At 38.8% G+C, this 22,712-nt stretch overlaps 2 protein-coding genes across 3 annotated transcripts; one reads left to right on the forward strand and one right to left on the reverse strand.

Moving 5' to 3' along the window:
• Positions 1–1,176: 1,176 nt before the first annotated feature.
• srp72 (signal recognition particle 72) lies at positions 1,177–10,867 on the reverse strand. Its single transcript, XM_037076012.1, has 19 exons — positions 10,728–10,867; positions 10,093–10,213; positions 9,255–9,375; positions 8,938–9,081; positions 8,580–8,691; positions 8,454–8,485; positions 7,909–8,033; positions 7,669–7,726; positions 7,367–7,498; positions 7,127–7,255; positions 6,688–6,760; positions 6,231–6,295; positions 5,968–6,063; positions 5,463–5,566; positions 5,096–5,173; positions 4,625–4,762; positions 4,446–4,483; positions 3,696–3,855; positions 1,177–2,245 (listed from the first exon to the last, which is right to left on the reverse strand). The coding sequence occupies exons 1-19, from the start codon at positions 10,825–10,827 to the stop codon at positions 2,065–2,067; spliced, it is 2,007 nt and encodes a 668-aa protein (XP_036931907.1). The 5' UTR covers positions 10,828–10,867; the 3' UTR covers positions 1,177–2,064.
• Positions 10,868–11,687: 820 nt separating this feature from the next.
• leprotl1 (leptin receptor overlapping transcript like 1) lies at positions 11,688–21,953 on the forward strand. Of its 2 annotated transcripts, XM_037076020.1 has the most exons (5): positions 11,688–11,817; positions 12,499–12,574; positions 16,714–16,900; positions 18,648–18,760; positions 19,523–21,953. In XM_037076020.1, coding segments are annotated over exons 1-5 (393 nt in total). In that variant the 5' UTR covers positions 11,688–11,801; the 3' UTR covers positions 19,524–21,953. The 2 variants fall into 2 exon arrangements, with proteins under 2 accessions (XP_036931915.1, XP_036931914.1); XM_037076019.1 differs by having other exon boundaries at positions 18,648–21,953.
• Positions 21,954–22,712: the final 759 nt, after the last annotated feature.

The following is a 22,712-nucleotide window of genomic DNA, read 5'->3' on the forward strand; positions in this document are numbered from 1 at the left end:
TGAAATAGGCAATTAAGAGGAGTTCATTTAATTGCAGTCAGAGCAGTAGTTGTATTTCTCTGTGCATCACTGGAACAAATGCACACAATGTTTTTTTTTTACACAAAAATAGAAATATTTTCATGCATAACATTTGCTGATTAGCATAAAGGACCAAATAGTTAAGAATTTGTTGTAAACATTCGCTGTTTACTGTATTTGTGAAATGTTGTCTTGTTTCTTAAATGTAGTCAGCTGTAACAGTGTATTCAAACAGCTGCTATTTGTGTCCAGGCAAGACACACTAATGACACAGAAGCAGACGAACCAACCATTTTTACTAGGAAAACACTAATTAATGTTGTATTTAATGCTGAATTTACAAGAGGGCATAAACGATTAAGAATGTGTGACAGACAGCGTTTTATAATGTTCATAAAGTACGTCCTAACTCAACAACTCTAAAAATTGACTGATTTGTAAGGGAGTCTGGTGACTTTGTCCACGTCAGCAACGAAAAGCCATACTTGCATTTAACAATTGCTGAAATAACAAGGAGGCCCAAATAGTTAAGATTTTATTGAAAACAGTGTTTCACAAAGTTGCTAAGTTTCTCTTAACTGAACAAATTACAAAACTGAGCAATTTCTTAAGCAAGTCTGGGGATTTCACAGGAGAGAATGCAGTTGTCCACAGGCCTATTTACTAGATTTGATGTTAATAAAATGTCTTCTGTCATGAAGACACACTTGAGACACAGAAGCAGACTGGACAGTGGTGCCGAAACAAACAAGACAATTTTACAAGGAGAGAAATATCTTAAGGTATTTCAGTTAATGCCGAATGATTTAGACTTAATCGTAAGTAGCGTTTTACAACGTTTATCAAGTTTCTATCAATGTGACTCTAAAAATTTCCCATTTTTCCAGGGGGAGTCTGGTGAATTTCTCCACTTCGACATAAAAGACGCCAATACATTCGTATAACATTTCACTGAACTGACAAGGAGCCCCAAACCGTTAAAATGTGTTGTAGACAGCATTTGGCAAAAATATAGCTTTTCTTCTACAACCCCTAATAAAAAAAAACTGAGTGATTTCTTAAGAGAGTCTGGGAATTTTCTCCACATCATGTTCAAAAAACAGAAGCTATTTTATCAATTCAGATTAAAATGTGATAGGAAACACAGAGGTCACATGTTGCTGTAAAGACGTTTTATTAAGACTTAACAAAATGGGACACCTGTTTGGTCTATCACTTCCTGAAACATGCAGCTGACAAAATTTAAATCAAGAATGAAATCCTTTAGCTTGAATTGAAACCAAAACAGGGACTGAAAAATAAATATCTAGCATTGCATCTTTGCAGCTGACTGAAAGTAAAGGGACATTTAGGATGTATGAATGACGTGTGACATCCTACTATGCAGACATAAGAAACATTAAGGACAGTTACTTTGCAAAAGCAGCACTATCGTTAGACCTTATCTGTGGTCGTATCTAAATGAAAACGAAAGGTCCCACAAAATGGCTTTCATGTCAAGAGGGTCATGATTTCAAGGATTTAATTAAAACTTTATTGAACAGAAGTTTCCTGAATCAAAAATCTATGATTGCATTTTATTACAGAATTGTACAGATGTAAACTTGGCATATAATGATAAAACCATACAGCCAATAACACCATGTAACAGTACAGAAAAGACATGTTTCCATTCTCTGGGCCTTCCATTAAAAAACATTAAGTGGCAATATCTTCATTTTCTTCTTTTGACTGTGGTCTTAAAAGGTCACATGTCAAAACAAAGTAAAAACTATTTAAGATACCTTCTTTTGCAGAGCAACAAAGTTAATTTGAGCATATCTGTCCTTTAAATATGCTCTCCTCTGTACTTCAAAAAACAAATTAATGACAGAGGATCAAAGGGGAACTTTTGGTTTCATGTTAAAGTGAAAGGCCAGACCGAAAAATAGGTGAAACTCAACACAAAAAAATGTGAAAAGCTTATGATTTCTTGGCGATGTCTCAGCCACAGACATCAGTGTATACTCTGTTCCCTCCACTTGCGTGCCGCTTCCCCCCCAACTACCAGACGCCTTTTCCTCCTTTCTTCTTCTTCTGTGGTGCCTTCTTGCGCGTGGCCCCCGAGGCTGCAGGTTTCTGCTGTCGAGGCGGGACCACGTTGCTGGCAGGAGCTGTAGATGCGCCAGAGGCAGAGCCTGGTCTAGGGGAGGTAGGGGGGCTGCTGGCCGTCTTACTGGCATCACTGGAACAGAGGGAGAGCCGAAAATCAGACATGAGAGATCAACCTAAAGGAAATGTCTCTTCATTCTACAAATATTAAGCACTGTTAAACTTTTAAAACAAGTTGATATGCAATGTTTGGAAAACTTGTACAATGTGTATATCAGTACCCAGCAAGTGATTAAAAGGAATTAAGGATGTAACTAACAATTATATTCATTGTCAACTAATCTGTTGATTATTTTCTCGATGAATTGATTAGTTGTTCGGTCCATAAATTGTCAGAAATATGAGGATCAGTGTTTCCCAAAGCACAAGAGGACATCCTCTAATGTCTTGTTTTGTCCACAACCCAAAGATATTCAGTTTAGCATCATAGAGGAGAAGCGAAACCAGAAAATATTCACATTTAAGAAGCTGGAATCATAATGTTGACTGTTTCAGGAATGACTCAAACTGATTAATTGATTAGCAAAATACTTGACCAATAATTTAAATAGTTTGCAACTAAGTGATTAATCACTGTAGCTCTAAAAGGAATAGTTTGACATTTAAAAAAAAAAAAAGATTACTTGTAGAGAGTTAGATGAGAGGAGCTAATTTTCCTTGATCCCATTTTCCAACTCTGAGCAAAATAGCTAATTTCTCAAATTAACAACTGACTGTTTTACAATTGTTCCCTTAATATTGATAATGCAAATCAATAAACAGCAATTTATGGGGGGAACTACTGGATGTTTTGCATATACATATGCTTCCTATTCATTTTGCAGGTAAGATATGTCATATCAAAATGATCAGTACAAGCTAGGGGTGACATGATATTTCCAGCACATATGGCTATGCAATTGTGACATGATCACATCTGGATTTGTAAACATCAGATCAGATCAGGTTTTATGCCCGACAACTGTCATTTACAAATACTTCATTAAAAAGAAAAGGGTATTTCACAACAGCTTGAATTTGGTGGCCTTTTGCGAGTTAGAGTTAGACAAGTAAAAAATAAATATTCACCAAAAATAAAGATTCCGGAGGTCAACAACACTTCAGTGATGCTACAATAAAAGATAGAAGGCCAGTTTCTTAAATCTGTCCCAAGAATGCCCTCTTCCTTAAATCAATAAAGAGAAAAGTAAAAAGAAGATAAACTAAAGGTCTCTGCAAACCCTCATAGAGGCAGGCTCTCTTTCCCAAATGTAGAGGCATTTCTGATAGTCCTAACATGCGGGTTTAAACTTTGGCTGAGACTGAGTATTTTTTATTTTGGCCTAAATAACACAGAAGCTGCTTCTCCTGCACAGCAGCTGGACAGTTCCACTGAGGATTCACTGGCAGGGAAACAAAAGGACAATCTTAGGGTGCTTTTCCTCCATTAGTGGAGAAAATTACTATGGTTCAATTACAGGAAATTGCACCCAGACAGCTCTACTCGCAGGTGACGCACATATGTGACTCCAGAGTTTACTCACAGCTCGGCTGAAGCTCCTGCTGTCGCTCCCTGTGTGCCCTTTCCGATCTGCTCCTTCTTCTTGCCCTTCTTCTTGCCTCTGTAGTAGGAACGCTCCCTCATGGGCAGCCACCTCTCAGGGTCAGGGGTCGCTTTGGGGTCACAGTTTTTGGGCAGCTTGCCTGAAAAGAAGATCAGAAGGCAACATGAAGAGAATACTCAACTCAGCAAAGTAAGCATAGAGCTTAAGTAAAGACATGAGGTGAATCCCTGGTCAGAACTCCAGTATCTACAGAGCCTATAAAGATTAACCCCCTTGGATGTTTTCCCCCCCACAATCACTACACACACACAGGCTCTTTTTCGCAAAACTGCTTAAGTCAGGTTGCACAGAGCATGACAGCCCTTTTCAAGTCCAGCAACAAATTCTGTCTAGGATCATGGTCTGGGCTTTGACTCTGCCACTCCAGAACATTCACCTTGTTATCCTTAAAACATTTATGTGGAGCTCTTGCTCTTTGTTCCGGGTCACTGTCTTGCTGCAAAAGAAATCTTCTCCCAAGTCGTAGTTCTCTTGCAGACTGAATCAGATTGTCCTCCAGGAGCTCACTACATTTTGCTGCATTATTTACCCTCTATATTTAAAAGTCCGCCAGGGCCTACTGCAGAGAAGCATCCCCACATCATGATGCTGCAACCACCATGCTTCATGGTGGGAATGTGCAGTGTTTGTTGTCTGCCAACAAACAAGATTTTATCAGGAATGGCTTACCTTTTTTCTTCTTCCTCTTCTTTTTGATCTCGCCTTGGCTGTGAAGACAAATTTTTGCATAAATAAGTTGATGATGTACCCTACCATGTTATATTCTCGACAAAAAATCCAAGATGTTACATTAAGAAAAAGTTGTGATCATCATAAAGCTGATATGGAAGACAGTGAGGAGGGTTTACCCTTGTTCTTTGGGAAGGTTTTCTCCTGTGACCTTTGCAGCTTTTTTCCTAACATAGGTCGCTCCGTGAGAGTTCTCCAGCTCGTCCACGTCCACATTGAAGGCCATTGTGTCTGCAGACGGTAGGTGTTTGCTGAGGCTGGAGAGAAATGCTAAGGAAGTAGCGCATTTAAAATGTGCACTTTCATAAAATCATCAGTCCTAGCCTTGCCTTCTACCTGTAAGCTTTTCATTCATTGCAGCCAAATATTTTTTGTCGGAGGAAAGTTAAATTCGTCTTAACGTTAGTATGGATAATCCAAGCATACACATATATATGTATGTATGTATGACAGAGGATATATTGTCACTAAATTTCCATACTCAGAATTATCCATCAATTGGGGAAAAAAATGTTTTGCCTAAAACGATAAATTAAGTATCAAAATACTAATAATTTCTGCTCTATTCAATTCAATAGATCAAAGGATACGATTTGGCTTTATCCGTGTCCACCAGAGAATAAGCTGATATAAGTTGTGCCAGTGTGTGGATGTCGTTGGTGTTTTGCCTGTTTAAAGAAAAAAAACAGTAATTGTTGTGAAAGGAGGAAGGTTAAAGGTTGAGCATGCACTTATAGATTATGTAGAACTTTTTCTTCTACTCTCTAAGTCCCTCATTATGATGTCTATCAAACTTTTTAAGAACTTGAAAGACATTTGAGCAACTTGACTTCATGCAGACGAGAAAACAGAAACAGCAGCTGTTAGAAAAACCTCTAAGGAGCACATTGTGTGTTTTTATCCTCAGACTCTCCACACATGTTAAACCTGAGAGTGGTTTTCAGGGTTGTAACTCACTTCCACAGCTGCTCCAGGTCACTAATGGCTTCTTTTTTCCGTCCGTACTTCAGTTTGAAATTGGCTGCTTCTCGTACGAGTGCCAAGTGTGCAGCAGATCCAGGCTGAGAAGAAGGACAGACTGATTACACATTTAGGTATCACTAACTACTCCATATGTTGGCTTGTCTTGTCAGATGAAAGTATAACCGGCGATTAACTTGACTCCATCTTTTTTTTTCTTCTTTTTTTAAAGCAGTCAAAGCTGTAATGCTTCTGGATTGCACTTCCTACAGATTACCAATCAATTGTGGAGTGTTGTAGTTACAGAGTGAATGCTCTGTTGGTACATTTTTAATGTCTGTAGGTGACTATAGCTGGCTGTTAGCTACCAAGCTCTTTTTCAGTTTTTTTGCACTACCAGCGAATTTCACATAAAAAGGGACATAAAATGTTAGAAAGCTTTCATTGATTAAACATGGGAAGAAGTAGATTTTTGTGAGACCAAATCTAAACAGACACGAACCTGTTCAGACTGATAGTGCTCTATAGCTTGTTTGAAAATGTCGATAGCGCTGTCAATGTCTTCTTCATGGGAGTACATCGTGACCAGAGCTGAAATCTGAGGAGGCAATGACACAATTCAGATGAATCGTTTGACAAAACTAAAAGCGTTCACACAGTTTTTGTAACCAACAATTATTTAAATAATCAACTTCAGAAAACAGTTCAGTTCAGTATCAGTTGTGGAAAACTCTACGTACAACACTGTTTTCTTTCTAGACTCACCATCCCTGATTTGTGCTTGAACTCTTCAATGGACCTCAGGACATCACAAGCCTTTGTCACATGACCTGGGAAAAAAAAAGAAAAGAAAAGAAAAAGCTCTTTATCACTCAAGCCCCTCAAAAGAAAGTACTGTGACACAGATACAACACATGTGTAACCCTGCAAAAATGCATTCTGTTATTTTTATCAGTTAAAATTTCCGGGAAAATTAATATTTGACATTTCAAAATGTCATTTTTTCACTGCAAGTTGCACTTTCTTTTTTAAAAATGTTCAAGCTCTTCAAAGATTATATTTAAAACATGACAAAAACTGAAGAAACTACTGAGACAGTAAAAATGATTTGTCAGATAATCATGTGCTTACTACAAGAAACATTTTAACCGATAATACACAAATGTACCCATTCCTTGTAAATGAACCCTGTACCTTGCATTATGTAAAAACAGACCAGTACCTTGCACTAAATAAAGTTGTGCCATTGTTAATTTGATGCCAGATGCACTCTCTGGATGTTGGTCTGAGAATTGCTGGAAAACAAAAGAATCATCAATTAGTGCGGTCTAAGAAAAACACATCACACACACTACTATAATACAATAGTAATATAATCACTTTTCACTATAGAGGAACAATATCATTTTATAGAGTTATACTTAACAGACCAAATAAGCTTAAATACAACTTAGATGTCATCTTTTTTTAAGAGATACAGACAGTCAGCAAGACAGTAAAATTAGCTCAAATTCATGAATAAAGTGAACAACTGAAATGTGTGAGTGTTACTGAGCAAAGTTGTGAATTTTACACAATCAGAAAGAAACAGAGAGACATTTCGTCTGTTTTTTTGGATACGAGTCAGACTGAAAACAAGCAGCAGTGTTGGTGATATCTACCTGCAGCAGCTCTATGGCCCTGCTGTGCTGCTTCTCCCGGCACAACTGAGCAACCTGGATGAGGACCGGCCGCGGGTGACCCGGATTCTGGGACTGAAGACTGGATGACAGTTTCCTGCACTGGTCAGCCTGTTGGCAACGAACAGCAATGTATCAGCAAATCATGGTTAGTAATGAAGTCAGCAGCCATGATGGGATCTTTTTCATCTGATTCATAACAGTTTTTAGCCAACACTTTACCTGGTTAGTGTACATGGCCAGCAAGGCTTTGTTGAGGTCAATGGCCTGCAGCTGCTTCTTTGCCAGCTTGTATTCAACTCCTTCAGCATTTGTCAATTTCACCTTTTTCTTTGAGTCAAACACATTTTGGTCCTGTGCACACAGAAACATGATGAAATGATAAAACATTTATGTAAACATCTGATGCAGTTGGACTTTTGCATTTGATATCTTTTAAGCAGTATTTTGGACATGATGGTGCTCAGTTGGAAACACAATGATACTTGAAGATGAGATTTTTCCTGATATTGTCAAACACCTACCTTGTTTATTGTAATGATATTGTTGGCAGTCACAGCAAGCAGTCCCACATCTGATGGCCTGAATTAGGAGCACATCATGGAATATATATTTGACAACAATGCTGTTGGCACAATAAAACTGCACAATTTCTATAAAGCTGTTGGATTGCCTGCTACACTGTTACAAAGTAAATTCACAACAGAATACAAAAACATCATCTCAAGCTGCTTTCGGGAGTGACTCTAATGTGATGAACTTACTTGAGCTTGATGACCTGGTTGTAGAGTTGCAGTGCCTCGTCGGTCCGACCTTGTAATTGCATGATGTACGCCATCTGAGAATGGATGACTGCCAGCTCTGACTCAATGTCCTCTTCAGTCACATCCTGGAAAGGGACAAACCAGCAATAATAGTGATTATGCTAGGAAAAGTGGAAATACAACAGCTAGGGGACACAGGGGAGTTAAAGCAAATATGGCCACTTCTGCATATTTACTAAAATTAAAAACACCTTAATAATGGCTACTAGGTGAATCTGTAGTTTCTTCTAATGTTAATATTTTTCACCTACTGTCAAAAAATCTGATCAAATTCAAAACCCCGACCTTTGTGACTATTTCTGGGAACAGTAATATAATAATAAATAATAATAAATAGTAATATAATGTTCAACAACGTACATCGAATCATCATAGAAGCACTGTGCACTGTCTTGAGGATAAAAATTCAAAATTTATCTTGTTTAAAATATAATACTTGATCAAAGATGTTTAAAATCTTATAGCAAAAACAAAGTAACACTTACAGAATCATCAGCCAAAGAGACTCTGCAGAGCTCTGTGAAAGAAAACAACCCGTCAGTATCATATAAAGAATGAATATAGTGTGAATAAACAATTTGATGGAGAGGGCAGAACAGAGTAGAACTGACCCTCTGCTTGTTGTAGTTTATTGAGGGCCTCTGTAAACTGCCCTTGGCCAATCAGAGCGCAGGCAGCATTGTAACACAGCTCATACGTGGACTCAGGAAGACCAAGATCTTCCTGCAAAAGAAAATCCAATACAACACAACACCTTAAGAAACATAGTACAAAAGTACAGCAATTGACCTGGTGACAATCCCTGGGTATAAATCAGAAAAACATATCTAGCATGTACTTGGCTTCTTTTCAATTCATACTAGTTAAAAACATATAAGAAAGTAGGTAAACATAAAAAGCATAGAAGAAAAATTACAGTCAACAGTGGAAGCATCAAAAAACATGTCAATGCTGTAGAAGAGTGCTTACCAACGGAGCGTTCTCCCACTGACTCATAGAAGCCACCACAGCAGCAAGGTTGGTTTTCCTCTCCTCTTCGTACTCATCCTGGGAGTTCCTGATCAGATCTGTGTAGACGGACTTGCAGTCATCATAGCGCTCCAGTCTGTACAACTAGATGATGCAAAGACAAGACAGCTCAAATCAGCAGTAGAATAATGTCAAACATTGCAATATCACAGATATTATGGACAAAGTGTGTTTTTGTGAAATGCTCTTGAAAACATCTTCACAAATTAAAATCATGCAGTAATAATACAATTTCCCTCATGGTCAGACGGCCTTACCACTTGACCGTAGAGCTCCTTCAGCTTGTCTGTTTGTTCAGGGGCACCTTCAATGGTCTTCAGGGCACTTTCCACTCTGTTCAGCCGGTACTCGCAGTACGCCTTCTCAAACACAACCTCACTGAGATGAGATGAGTAAAAAGTTATTTGTTACTTGCATATGTAGAGCATGAAACTAACTAAATATAACTATTTTAACAGTTCTATCAGCATCATACATATGCCATTATTTCATATAAAACAAGCATGGAACTACTGTTTATTCTCATTGATAATGATGATTGATAACTGTTCCAATTTGATAATATCAGATAAAACTGTACTGCTTATCCTCCTAAGGTAACAGACCCTCAGCTGATTTGAAGTTTAAGCATAAACTTTGTTGTTTCAAAATACAATTCAAGCGATTTTTGTTTTAGTTTATTTTGGGTTTGTATCCATACTATCTGCCTGTATCCCAGAGTGGCTTATGTTATCTATTGCTTCACACTATAAAGCACTTTGAAATACTTTTGTAAAGGACTGTCCTCTTAAAATGAAATTGCACTTCAGTATTCAACAAAACATTTAGTCTGCACCATAATTTGTCAAGATTGACTGATGTCTTGTTTTGTCTGTCCAGCAGTCCAAACACACAGATAGTAAACTAATCTTTGAGAAGCATTTGCTATTAATTGATTATTCAAAACCTTGTTAGATGCCAGTTAGATTTCAGTATACCTACTGCTTATTCAGAGGATTGTTCCAGTGCTAATATTATGAACGCACATTTGCAAACATTAATCAACAAATTTAAGAGTTATAGACAATAAAATAACCGAGACAAGTAGCTGATTACCTGCCAAGCACTTTTGAGTGGGTGTTCATGACATTCAGCGCCTCTTTGAAGGTGCCATTCTGAATAAGGCAAACAATTTTACAGTGAAGGGCCGTCACATCATCCCTGTTTTCGTGCAAAACTGCAACAAAAGAGGAGACGCACATACTTATTAGTAATGCAGATCACAGACGAACACAGTATTGACTGGAAAGAGAGGATTATTATCAGGAGAATGAAGCGTCTTCAAACGAGTGAAACAAGTGACAGCTGACTGAAAGCTGATTAGCTGCCCACCATGATAAGTTAGCTGTAATGCTAGGGACACGTCACTCATCAGGGCGCATTTTTGAGGGAATAATAATATTTTAACTCTCTCCGTAAAACTTACAGGAACCAGTTAGCTTTGAAGCTGCATCACTTCAGTATACTCTTTTGAGCGAGTGTTTGGTAAACGAAGCTAAGTCGATGTTTGTGAGACCTGAGAGGTGGGCTTTAACTGCGGTTAGCATAGCCACATGCTAACAGCTGGTCATGCAGCTGGCCCTAGCTTAGCTAGTGAACTCCGCTAACTGGAGACACGAGCAACGGGCCGGTCTGTCTACTGTCTGACCGGTTCCGTCTGGGGATAACGGACAGAAAATATGAATGCCTACTTTTAGTCAATGCTTTCAGCGCTCTTGTGAAGTCTCCATTCTGTCCGCAGCGGTTCACTTCGGTCCATAGCGAAGCCACCGAGACCCCCGCATTCGCCATCTTCGCTGAACGGACTCTGACGGGACAGCGGAAGCAGAATGTGAGCACATCCGGGTTAACAAAGTATTTATTGATTTATTTATTTTAAAACTAAATTTAAAAAATGACGATTAGCGATACGATATGATGTGTTTTCAGTGTTAACTTAAAAAAGGTATCGAAGATTAACGCTAACTTTAGGATTTCTTACTTTGCAGTGACGCAGCAAATGATGCCTTCTCGTCCGAAAAACAGCTGTAAAAGGCATAACTATTGGGCTGCAGAAGTCAGTGTTGTTACTAGGGAAGTTTTCTACACATAAATGCAAATCCGTCAAAACTAAATCCAATTTCAGACATTTGAAAAACATTTGAGAACCCTTGAATACGTCACAGAAACTTGTTAATGATATGTTCATGACTGAATATTTTAATAATAAATAAGTAATAAGTGAATGTGAGATAGCCCCGTTTTTTTTTTTATTTGAGGTCAGTCAAATAGTATATATTTCATTATTTCTGTTATTCCTGTATATTGTTGTGTTCTTACTTGACATTAAGGAAGAATAGTTTTAATAGTATGATATGAAGACGTGTAATGCGTGTTTGTATTTCACAAATGACAGTGAATTTGCAAACACTTTCCTCCACTACATTTTGTTAATCACGATTAAACAAATTATAGACAAAGGTTTGACATGTGTTTTTTGAAAATCGACTAATTAAACTACCAAACAGAATGGAAAGTTGTCGAAATAACCTCAACCCAGATTATCTACAGAATGATAACGCAATAATAATATACTATTGTGCATAATACCTGATCATATTAAGCTAAGATTTCTTTGTGTTATCTGGTTGTAATTGTAGTATTTCCGATAGCCCTTGAAGGCAGCTGTACAAGCGGGGTAGGAGGTTCGGTCGGACTCGACGGCCGAGGAGGGGGGCACTGTTGTCATTCGTCAGGGCTGTGTGTCGAGCTTTTGTCCAGGAGAAATGGCTGGGATTAAAGGTAAGACATTTACACTTTTCATTTCATTTGTAAGGCCTCTGAAATCCGGCTCATTTCATATAACTGTGTATGAAAATCCCGAAGAGAGATAGATGCGTTTGTGATGTCCAGCTAGCTAACGGTAAAGTGAGAGTAGTTAGCCGCAGGGCCAGTATACTCGTTAGCATGTAGCAGAATAGCCTGCATTCACCGGGCTAGAAAGAGACGCTACTCAGTCAACACAATTAAGCGCACATATGCTTCAGCTAAATTGAGACTAGAGCCCTGCTATATTGCATTATAATACATTATTTAATGCAATTCCGATTAAGTTGTATAACAACGCAGTAGTTACCGTTATAATGCTAATGCTAGCCGCACCTGACTTCAGTAATTACTCAGCCGCTGACTGTGATGCTGTGCTTCTTCCAGTGAGCTGCCGGGATTATTTGCTGTTAACAAGCACCCACATTGGATGAATTACAACCAGAGTGAAACATGAGCTCCTGATGGCATGGTTTAGCTCGCTAATGTAGCTGTTACACGTGAAATCAGCTGATTCATCACATGATAGCTTCAGTAGCCAGGGGCCCTCCTGCTGCTAAAATGTGATAGAGGGTCTCTGGATACACACGCACGGATTGCGCAAGAAGCGATGTGACTTTATCCATGCTGAAATCCTCCCTTCTGTCTGTGTTGTAGCTCTCATCAGCCTGTCCTTTGGAGGGGCCATTGGCCTCATGTTCCTCATGCTAGGATGTGCCCTCCCTGTGTACGAGTAAGTACCACCAGAACACCATGTGAGCCTGCTAATGTGTATGGGTGAAGGACACTGATCATACTTGGCACTCAGACACTCCTTGGGTGATCCCAGATCAGGTTAACAGCTTTAAATGCGTGGCTGGATTATCCTGCAGGGGGGCTCCAGGTCAAACATTAACTGCTGGGTCCTTAATACAAACTGCCACATGAGAGGAAGATTGTATTCCATCTTTGTGAACAATAGGCCCAGTTCCTCCCTATTTCTGTTGTTTAGTAGTTATATTGTGGAGGATGACATGATCCCCGGCTTGATTGTGTGATTGTGTGCTTGATACAGTGGCTTGCAAAAGGATTCACCCCCCTGAACTGGGATTTTTTGTGATAGACCAACACAAGGTGGTGCATAATTGTGAAGTGGAAAGAAAATGATACATGATTTTAAAACACTTTTGAAAATAAAAAAAACAGAAAAGTGTGGTGCGCAAAAGTATTCACCCCCAAGTCAATACTTTGTAGAACCACCATTTGCTGCAATGACAGCTGCAAGTCTTTTGGGATAAATTATCTTCCAGCAATGCACATATAGAGACTCGTTGTCCTGCTGGAAGGTGAAACTCCGCCCCAGTTTCAAGTCTTTTACAGACTTGAACAGGTTTTCTTCCAAAATTGTCCTGTATTTGGCTCCATCGATCTTCCCATCAACTCAGACCAGCTTCCCTGTCCCTGCTGAAGAAAAGCATCCCCTCAGCATGATGCTGCCCCCACCATGTTTCAAGGTGGTGATGGTGTGTTCAGGGTGATGTGCAGTGTTAGTTTTCTGCCACACATAATGTTTTGCATTTGGGCCAGAAACTTCTGTTTTGGTCTCATCTGACCAGAGCAACTTCCTCCACATGTTTGTTGTGCCCCCCACATGGATTGTGGCAAACTGCATGGCTTTGTTTCAGCAATGGCTCTCTTCGTGCCACTCTTCCATAAAGGCCCAATTTGTGAAGTGCATGACCAATAGTTGTCCTATGGACAGATTCTCCCACCTGAGCTGTGGATCTCTGCAGCTCCTCCAGAGTTACCATGGGCCTCTTGGCTGCTTCTCAGATCAATGCTCTTCTTCCCAGCCTGTCAGTTTAGGTGGATGGCCATGTCTTAGTAGGTTTGCAGTTGTGCCATACTCCATCCATTTTTGGATGATGGATTGAACAGTGCTCCATGAGATGTTCAAAGCTTAGGATACTTTTCTATATCTTTACAATAAACTTTTCAACAACTTTATCCCGACCTGTCAGGTGTGTTCCTTGGTCATCATGATGCTATTTGTTCACTAATGTACTCTAGCAAACCTCTGAGGCTTTCAGAGAACAGCTGTATTTACACTGAGATTAGATTACACACAGGTGGACTCCATTTACTAATTAGGTGACTTCTGAAGGCAACTGGTTGCACTGGATTTTATTTAAGCGTATGAGAGTAAAGGGGGTGAATACTTTTGCACACCACACTTTTCTGTTTTTTATTTTCAAAAATGTTTGAAAATCATGTAACATTTTCCTTCCACTTCACAATTATGCACCACTTTCTGTTGGTCTATCACATAAATTCCCATTAGAATACATTGATGTTTGTGGTTTTAACGTGACAAAATGTGGAAAAGTTCAAGGGGGGTGAATACTTTTGCAAGCCACTGTAGTTTGTGATGGATTTTCAGTGTCAGAAGCTGCAAAGGTGGTTGAAGCACTTCACTGAAGGAACGATGGCTTGCTCATGACACTAGTTCTTTTAAGCAGTCGAAAGGTCCGACTGTTTTTGAAATAGGTGCTACATCACCAGATAAAACAGAGAAAAAGGGTGGTTGATTTCCCTCTGGCTCGAAAGGCAGAAAGTGCAACTAGAAAGCACTGGAATGAAGAACACTCCTCAATTGGGTGAAGTACTATTTGGTTTTTGCTGGGAGTTCTCTCTAAGGCCATGTCCAAATGTATCAAAGCAATCTTTTTTCACCCCATCTTCCTTGGCATCGGTTGAAGAATATTTGTGTCCAAATGGATCCATTGTAAACGACTCAACAACTTGAAATTCACCAAAAATGGAGAAGAAGATACAGTGCTTGCGCAAAAAGCTTGCGTGCTGTATACAGACAGTAGAAGGAGAAACCGAACACAACAAGAAGAAGACGAAAATGGCTAGTGCAATGGCTTTTTTGCTCAGCGTAGTGGCAGAGGGGCATAATATTTTGCCCTACTAACCCTAATAGGCTCCATAGCTTCTGCAGCACGAACACAAGCATGTAGTCCACCATTGTTGTTGTTGTTATGAGACGTCGTGGGGTTAAGAGGTCAAAGGCTGCAGATCGACTGGTGGGGCGATAGCGTCATCGATACGCAAAGTATGCGGATTCGCTGTCCAATTGAGAAGGGCGGCATTTTCAAAATTTCGGCCAAACGATGCAAAACATGTGCGTTTACACAAAAAACTTTTCCATGTGGATGGCCCAAGTAAGGCAGTAACAAACAACATATGTAAAATATGTTTTTAAAGGTGAGCTATGGGCAATGAAAAAGACCATGGCTAATTTTTGGTCACCAGAGTCATCAGAGTTCTTTTCAGTCTCCATTCACAGTACAGGAACTGTTTGGTGGCCATTTTCAGCTCAAGATCTTTTGCTAAAATGTGTTTCTTGAAACATTTTGGGTGAGAAACGGACAGTTTAGTAAAATAATTTTGCTGTTATAATGTGTTGTGATTGAGATCCTGACCCTGGAAATTGACAAAGTTATGTTTCTTGCTATAAATTACATAAACTTAAGTGGCATCAGTAAACAGGATGCTGTCTAACTTGTCATTCGTGGGGAGGGAGGCTGTTTTCTGGGGGAAAGTTCACTGAAGTCTCTGTTGGGAGGGCTGACCATCGCAAGGAAACAAACACCCGGTGAGTTAAAGGTCTTTCCTGGTGACAGATGCTGTTTTGCAGGCAGAAATGTGACAAATAGTCAGTGGGACAGACAGGATGACAGACACTTGTCCACAAATAATTACAGTGTTCTTTTCCCCACATAAGTTGCCAAAGACACGACCAGTTACTGTTGCTGTTACTGTTGTTTGGTCATTTAACGTTGCTTTGTGGGACATTTCTCTTTATTTTGTTGAGTGAAGGATCTATGTAGTTATCAGATTGTAAACACCATCAGATCAACACGCCCCCTCTCCGCGCTGCCAGCTTTTCCATTCACATGGGGATGGTTTGCCAATGCTGCACCTCAGCTTTCCCTGAAAGGGAAGTGTGAATGGAGCTCAAGAGAGAGAAAGAGAGAAAGTACTATATGCAATAAAAGGCCTAAGTCATTATAAAAATGTATGAAATTACCACTAAGCTACAGTCAAACAGAAAAACTTGGGCATTTAGGTCACTGGATGGTTGCCTGCTTTTTATGTGCATGAATGTCCAAAAGCATCAAGGATCAGTTCAGGGTGGAATATAGTATATCTCTGAGATGATGTCAGATGAGAGCCACACCTCTCCACTGCGGTTGCACACAGTTGGTTTTGCCTATTCAAAACAAGTCTGACCAGGTTTTTACAGTCACTGCATGAGATACATGGAGATGCTGCCTCAGAGCTGGCTGTTGTAATCCAGTCTCATTTCCATTTCAGCCATTGTGATTATCTGAAATGACAGCCTCACCTCTGCAGAATGTATGAGAAGAAGGCGGCTAGAAAATCTATTAGTGATAACTATTAGCAGAACCTTACTGATATTATTAGCTAATTTTATCTTACCACAGATAAATCATGATTTGTGTAACTGCCAGCCAATTAACAAAAGAAATGAAGACTGAAACTAATTTAATTATATGTGTAATGTTGTTCTATATCCTGTTGCTTTTAGTTGTAAAATGTCTTGTATCCAGGCCACTAAACCATGATAACCAATTGTAAGATATAAAATAATAATATTGGTGGATATCTGATGAGATTTTTATTGGTTGTGTCAGTATTGTGAAGGCCGCATCAAAAGATAGTTCATATGTTGTAGAAATGTGCTTCTTTCCTCTTTAAACACACCTGTGAAGTTAGATTAAGTGCTGAGTGCTGTGAACAGTATTCAATCCTTTTTTCTTCATTTCACTTGACTACATTTTTCTCTCTTTTCTCTCTCTGTAGCAAATACTGGCCTTTGTTCCTCCTCTTCTTCTACATCCTTTCTCCCATTCCTTACTGCATCTCGCGGAGGGTGGTCGACGACACAGACTCGGCCAGTAATGCCTGCAAAGAGCTGGCCATCTTCCTCACGACGGGCATCGTCATTTCAGCCTTCGGCCTGCCCATTGTCTTTGCAAGAGCAGAAGTGGTGAGTAACAGCAGCATCTTGGTGCCTCACATTACTTTCACTTCCTGGAAAACTGGTAATAGACAGCATATATAGAGTGAACCACAACACATTTTGAAATAGTCTAATCTATCTATAATCTCCCATCCTTAACCTCAAATATTACCTATTAATTTGTCAGTTTTTGTAAGACACTGTGACCCTGTTCAGATATAGTATTATCATCTGTCCTAAGTGATCTGATCACAAGTAGACAGCACTTAGTATAGGTGTGAGTGACCCCAAGAAGCATTGAGGATGCTCTTGAGATGTGACGAGTCAGAACACATTCGAAGGTAATCTGGGTTTCATGTGACCATATTCTTTTAGCAGTGTGTACACATGTCCCACACTGAAGGGTGTCCTATGCACACGGTCAGATTTGGTTGGGAACACATTATTACAGCTGATCCTACCATTTAACTAGAAACTGCAATATCTCCAGATTCCCTTGAAAAATAACAGAATTTAAACAGTTGACTGGGAAGAAACAAACAAAAAACTTTTACAAAATGACTATGGCAAATTATGAATCCATTGTGCCATCTTGGAAATTCAACATCACATGCAATACAATAAGTAGTTTGTTTTCATGTAAAAAGTGTCAGTTTGTCATCTCTGGACCATCTTGTCTACTTTTATTGCATTTTACCTGCCAACATTTGGCAGCTGTTAACTGATTTAACCATTTACACTATATTTATGAAAGAAGACAACATTTTATGGATGGTAAACACCTCAGATTTTACAAATACAGTAAAAAGTAATCTATATAATTGATGTCTTTTTTGACCATAATGAAACACCCAAGACTCTCTTTAAAAATGCTGAATTTTGTGAGTTTTTGCGGTAAGATAAACCTTACAGACTTTTCTAAAAACCAAATTCTGAACTATTTTAGCCTTCTTATAAATTTGGCAAAGGTGAAAAACACCTGTGTTAAGAACATTGTGTCTGTTTGTCCCAGTGATGTAGATGTTTATTTGCATATAGAGTGGGCAATAAAAAAAAAAAAAATAAAAAAAAAAAAATAATAATAATAATAATACTCATCATCATCATAAAGTTTATTTACAAAACACTTTTTAAAACACCGTTACAAAGTACTTTACATGGTTGAACGGGTATAAAACATTTCAGGATTTAGGCATACAAAATCAGGCATATTAAATAAAACAAAACTTACATGGAAGAAATAATACAGATAATACAATGGATCAAATCACTCAGGATGGCTGTTAATACCAGGTCTGAACAGGCTCTCTCTGTTTATACTGGTTTCAGTAGCGTTGGCCAAAAACTACAGTGACCAGATGTTATTTGGTCTTTTTAAAAATGATATATTTCTAGCCTTTTTACTATAAATGTCTTCATTAGGAAGCAATGGGTGTCAGCCTTCAAGACATAGACAGGGAAGAGATGACTGTAACCAAAAGATTATCTCTGCCCCCCCACCAGGTTTGGTTTTGGCAGCCGATATAGAAGCAGACATACTAATTTGACAAGGAAGAATATTAAAATAGTTATCTAATAGTGTAGTATCTCCTGGCAGCTGTAAACTTCCCCTCTTGCTGTGTGTCTGAATACACAACTGAGGAGCAACGTGCAGAAATGATTCTGTAAAGTGTTGCTGTTGACACCCTCTTGATTTTGGCCTAAATATGCTGTGCAGTCTGGCAGCATGCAGGCAGCATTTGTTAACCTGAATTATTGATGTGTTGGTTTACAGATCGCCTGGGGGGCGTGTGCACTTGTGCTAACGGGTAACGTAGTCATCTTTGGGACCATCCTGGGCTTCTTCCTGGTCTTTGGCTCCAATGACGACTTCAGTTGGCAGCAGTGGTAAAACAGCAGAGAGGGGGACCTTAGTCTGAACTGTTTTTATTAGCGTTACAACTTATTATTATTATGGTATTACTGTTTGGTTCTTGTTGTTGTTATTTATATGATGACCACCCATCCATAGACTCACACCAAACCAGTGCAATACTTTCTTTTTTTTTACCGCCTACATCATATTGAACTGACACAAGTGGGATGGAAAATGCTGACTTTGAGTAGGATTTTTTTTTCTCATTTTAGTTTCACACTCTGACTCTCTTTGAGAGAAACTTGTGTCGAGCATTGTAAGCCGTCGAGCGCTGGTTAACAAATATGGGAAAAAGAATCCGATTGAATGTCGAATAAGACCTAATCTGACCAAACAGGCAGGGTCACACTTTGTCTGGGCCCCATTCACTATTTAGTAGACACACTGGAAGAAGCTTTTGCTAGACTGTAAATCAGCAGAAAACCGATGGAAAATCTATACAGTGCAAGCTCAGATTTCACCACTTGTGATGACAAAAAGCTCCATTTCCAGTCAGCACTGGTGTTATTGATTGAAACTGTGGCTATTTTTTATTTATTTTTTGTCACAATGAAAGGTGAAAATGAAAATTCAGCTGAAAGAATGCAGATTTATTATTAGTTTTCTGCTAATGTTGCTAAGCTGTGAAAGCAAACAAGTCTAGAAGATCAGTGTCATCCTTCACACCCTGTTACATCTGTAAATGTGCTGTATGTTCTTTTTTTTCTGTCTGAAGGTTTTTTTTTTCTGTTTAGACTCCATAAAAATAATTTGTCATGACACTAAATATGGAGACGAGGTTTAGGAGCAGCGAGATGAGAGGATTCATTCAAACGCCCTCACCATCACCATCACTGCAGAGATCAAATTAAACTGACTCAGTGATTTCCCAGGTGCCAACTGGATGCAGGCTGCTTATTTACCCTGTTTTTTTGCACATGATAGCTCGTACCCCCTCTCAGTATGGGTAAGCCTCGCCTCGTCAGGTCAAGACAGCTGTACAATAGCCGCCAGCTAGCGTAGGATTAGCTCGAGGACAGCAGACTTGTTGGACACTCAAGCCAAGCTAAGAATATAAAGGTCTGGTTGGTCACTAACAGCTCTTAAGCTTTTCAATGCGACTCCTTCAAAATAAAAGAATCCAGCATCTATGCTCAGTGTTAATATCGTCTTTCTCTCTAGAAGCACACACCGTCGCAATTTCCTTACACCAGCATTTTCATGATACAAACACTGTTATGTTTTATGATTTGTTTTAAAGAGTTTCTATGATCTCTGGCCTGTGTGAAGGAAAGTTTGAACACTAGTTTGCTTAATCTGTTTGCAGCTTTGGGATCAGCACAGCCTGCAGTCAGTCATGTGCTGCCCTCCTGTCGGCTGTTTAACTGCATTAGTGGAGGCTAAACTAAAGAAACTTAGCAGCTGCTGCCTCGTTGAGTCATTGGTGTCTTGACTGTTAAACATTTCCTGTTCAGATGTTGATTTTGTTTTTTGTTTGATGGCTCAGGTTGAATATGTGCTCTCTGGAAGATAAATGAAGTGATACTGAAGTTCTATCATTTGTTTTGAATATGATATGTTATGTATAATAATTTCAAGAAAGCCCAGATTATTCTCTCCAGTTGGCACAGATTTTATAACTAGGTAGCTTTATGGTCTTTCAACGAAGCTCATAAAGTAACATCCATTTGAGTAAATATAGCTAACAAAAGACAGGAAAAGCAATTCGATACAGTCCGTGTAGCTGAATTGAACAAACTGCAACACTAAAAGTTGATCTGAAGCACAAATTAATATTGAATGAAGAAATAAGGACTTAATTAGACAATGGTGGTGAGAGGTTAATTGTTGTGTTATTTGGTTGAACTGACCTTTAATAATAAAGAATCATCTACTGAGGGCGAACATACATGTATGTGGGTTTCAATGCAGATCTCCAATGAAAGTTTTTAACACTCACAGGATCCACTTTTTGTCCCACAGAGTAATTTCTTCTTTCAGAACATCATTTTCTGACTTAAAACCACAAATACAGTAAATAAAACTTTTCAGAGTAATACAACATTTGAGTACATTTTCCCTCAAGACTTGGACGTGAAGATTGCTGATCTGTAGTTTATTTTATGTTGTGCAATTTAACTTTTTACATGTGCTTCAGGCAGCGCTATCTAAACAGTGGAATACAAACATTAATTTACTCCGTTATATGGTGGTTTGTCTGCCTCTTGGTATAAGCCTGATTAGCGTGCCTATTTCACGGGACATTCCCTCCTTCCTTCTGCTATCTGCGTGTTACTGTTTTCAAAGTCCCTGCCGATACAGGAGACAACACCAACAACCATCTCTGAGGTAAAAAATGAAAATGGCAACGTACCTGCAAAACAAGCTAGCAGCTTTTACCTTCTCATTTGTGGGGATTTAGCCATTTAATGCCAAGTCTTGCCTCCACACGTGTAAAGCAAGTTCTCCCCTCGACATTGTCTTCTCATCTAACTCTCATCTAACAGTTGGCTCTTTTCAGCCTGAATCACAGCTACACAGAAGAACAAAAAGTTGCCACATTAATTAAAACCGGGAATAGGAAAAAAAACAAAACATTGGAAATCTGCCCCAGGATCCAGTCTGTAAAAGCACTAAATGACATCTAGGTTTTAACACTACAAATCTGCATTAACACTTCATCCTCAGCTGTAATGTTTTTGTACTTCCTCATCTGTCACCTGACTCTTCCAGAGATCGCAAACTCAGTGAAAGCAGCGATTGTATTAAAATGTATTTACCTAAGTAACTGAATTTTGAAAACTACTGACAAGATTTGTGCATATTATAATGTGAAACCACTCTGAATCTAATTGAACAAGCAGTAGATTTAGCCACTGGTGGTGGTCTGTAAACCAGTCTGTGTTTGGACAAGCAGGGTAACTCCATATTGTTTTCCTGTATGACACTATGTTTTCTGTTTTCTCCCTTATGTGAAGAATCTGGTCTGTAGACAGGTTTTTTTTTTTTTCTCTGTTTCTGTTTTAAGAGAGATGTTACGCTGTTTTTCTCATACGTTTTGGGGGGATATTGTATTTATTTATTTCATGTACAACGCCATTTTCTATCTACAACTTTTGTGTTCAAGAAGCAGAAGTCAGCATGGTGGTTTTCTTTTTTTTGAATAAACGGCATTTTTGAACATCCTCTCCTTTGAATGACTACAAATGCATTTGCTCTGCTGCTAAAAATGGATTTGATCAGATCACAGAGTCAAAACATCTTAACATGTCAGGTGGAATGCAGGGGAAGATTTTTGAATTTTGAAGGGAAGTCAACTTGATTTTCACCAAATTTTCTCATCATGGAATTTTAACTACATTACTTTGATAATAACAATACTTACATTTCATGAAACATGAAACATTTGTGCTTTCCTTTAATCCGGTACCCCTCTTTAGATAGCATAGCATATTAACATCTTATATAATGGGATGACTTGAAATACTCATTTTGAGTACAGTATAAATATACAAGTTGTCACATCTGTAAGGTGCCTTAAAAGCTTAAAAACTCCCATTGAAAAGTGCTTAAATTTGATGGAAGAAGGTGTACGAACCTAGCAGGAAATTTGATTTCCAACATGTCTTAATTAATAGGTGTAATTTGGGTGGAGAACTACCTTTATGTAAACAACAACTAAATGTACTTCATACAGAAATAAAACAGCAAAACATATGCAAATATACAGTATAAAAAGTAATATACCAAGGAGACTGAGAGGAGCACCTGTGTTTTGTCGCCCTCTGCTGGCTTAAATATAACAGTCCATGAAACAGCAGCATGCAAAGTTGAACACTGTCAACACCTCTATGAAAAGAGAGAGGAAAAAGATTCAAGTGAGAAAATGTCTCATTTATAGACATACTTGGCACAAACAAGTCCCAACTCCACTCTAATGAGAGC

This window comes from Acanthopagrus latus, chromosome 18 (genome assembly GCF_904848185.1).
Source record: "Acanthopagrus latus isolate v.2019 chromosome 18, fAcaLat1.1, whole genome shotgun sequence".
Lineage (NCBI taxonomy): Eukaryota > Metazoa > Chordata > Actinopteri > Spariformes > Sparidae > Acanthopagrus > Acanthopagrus latus.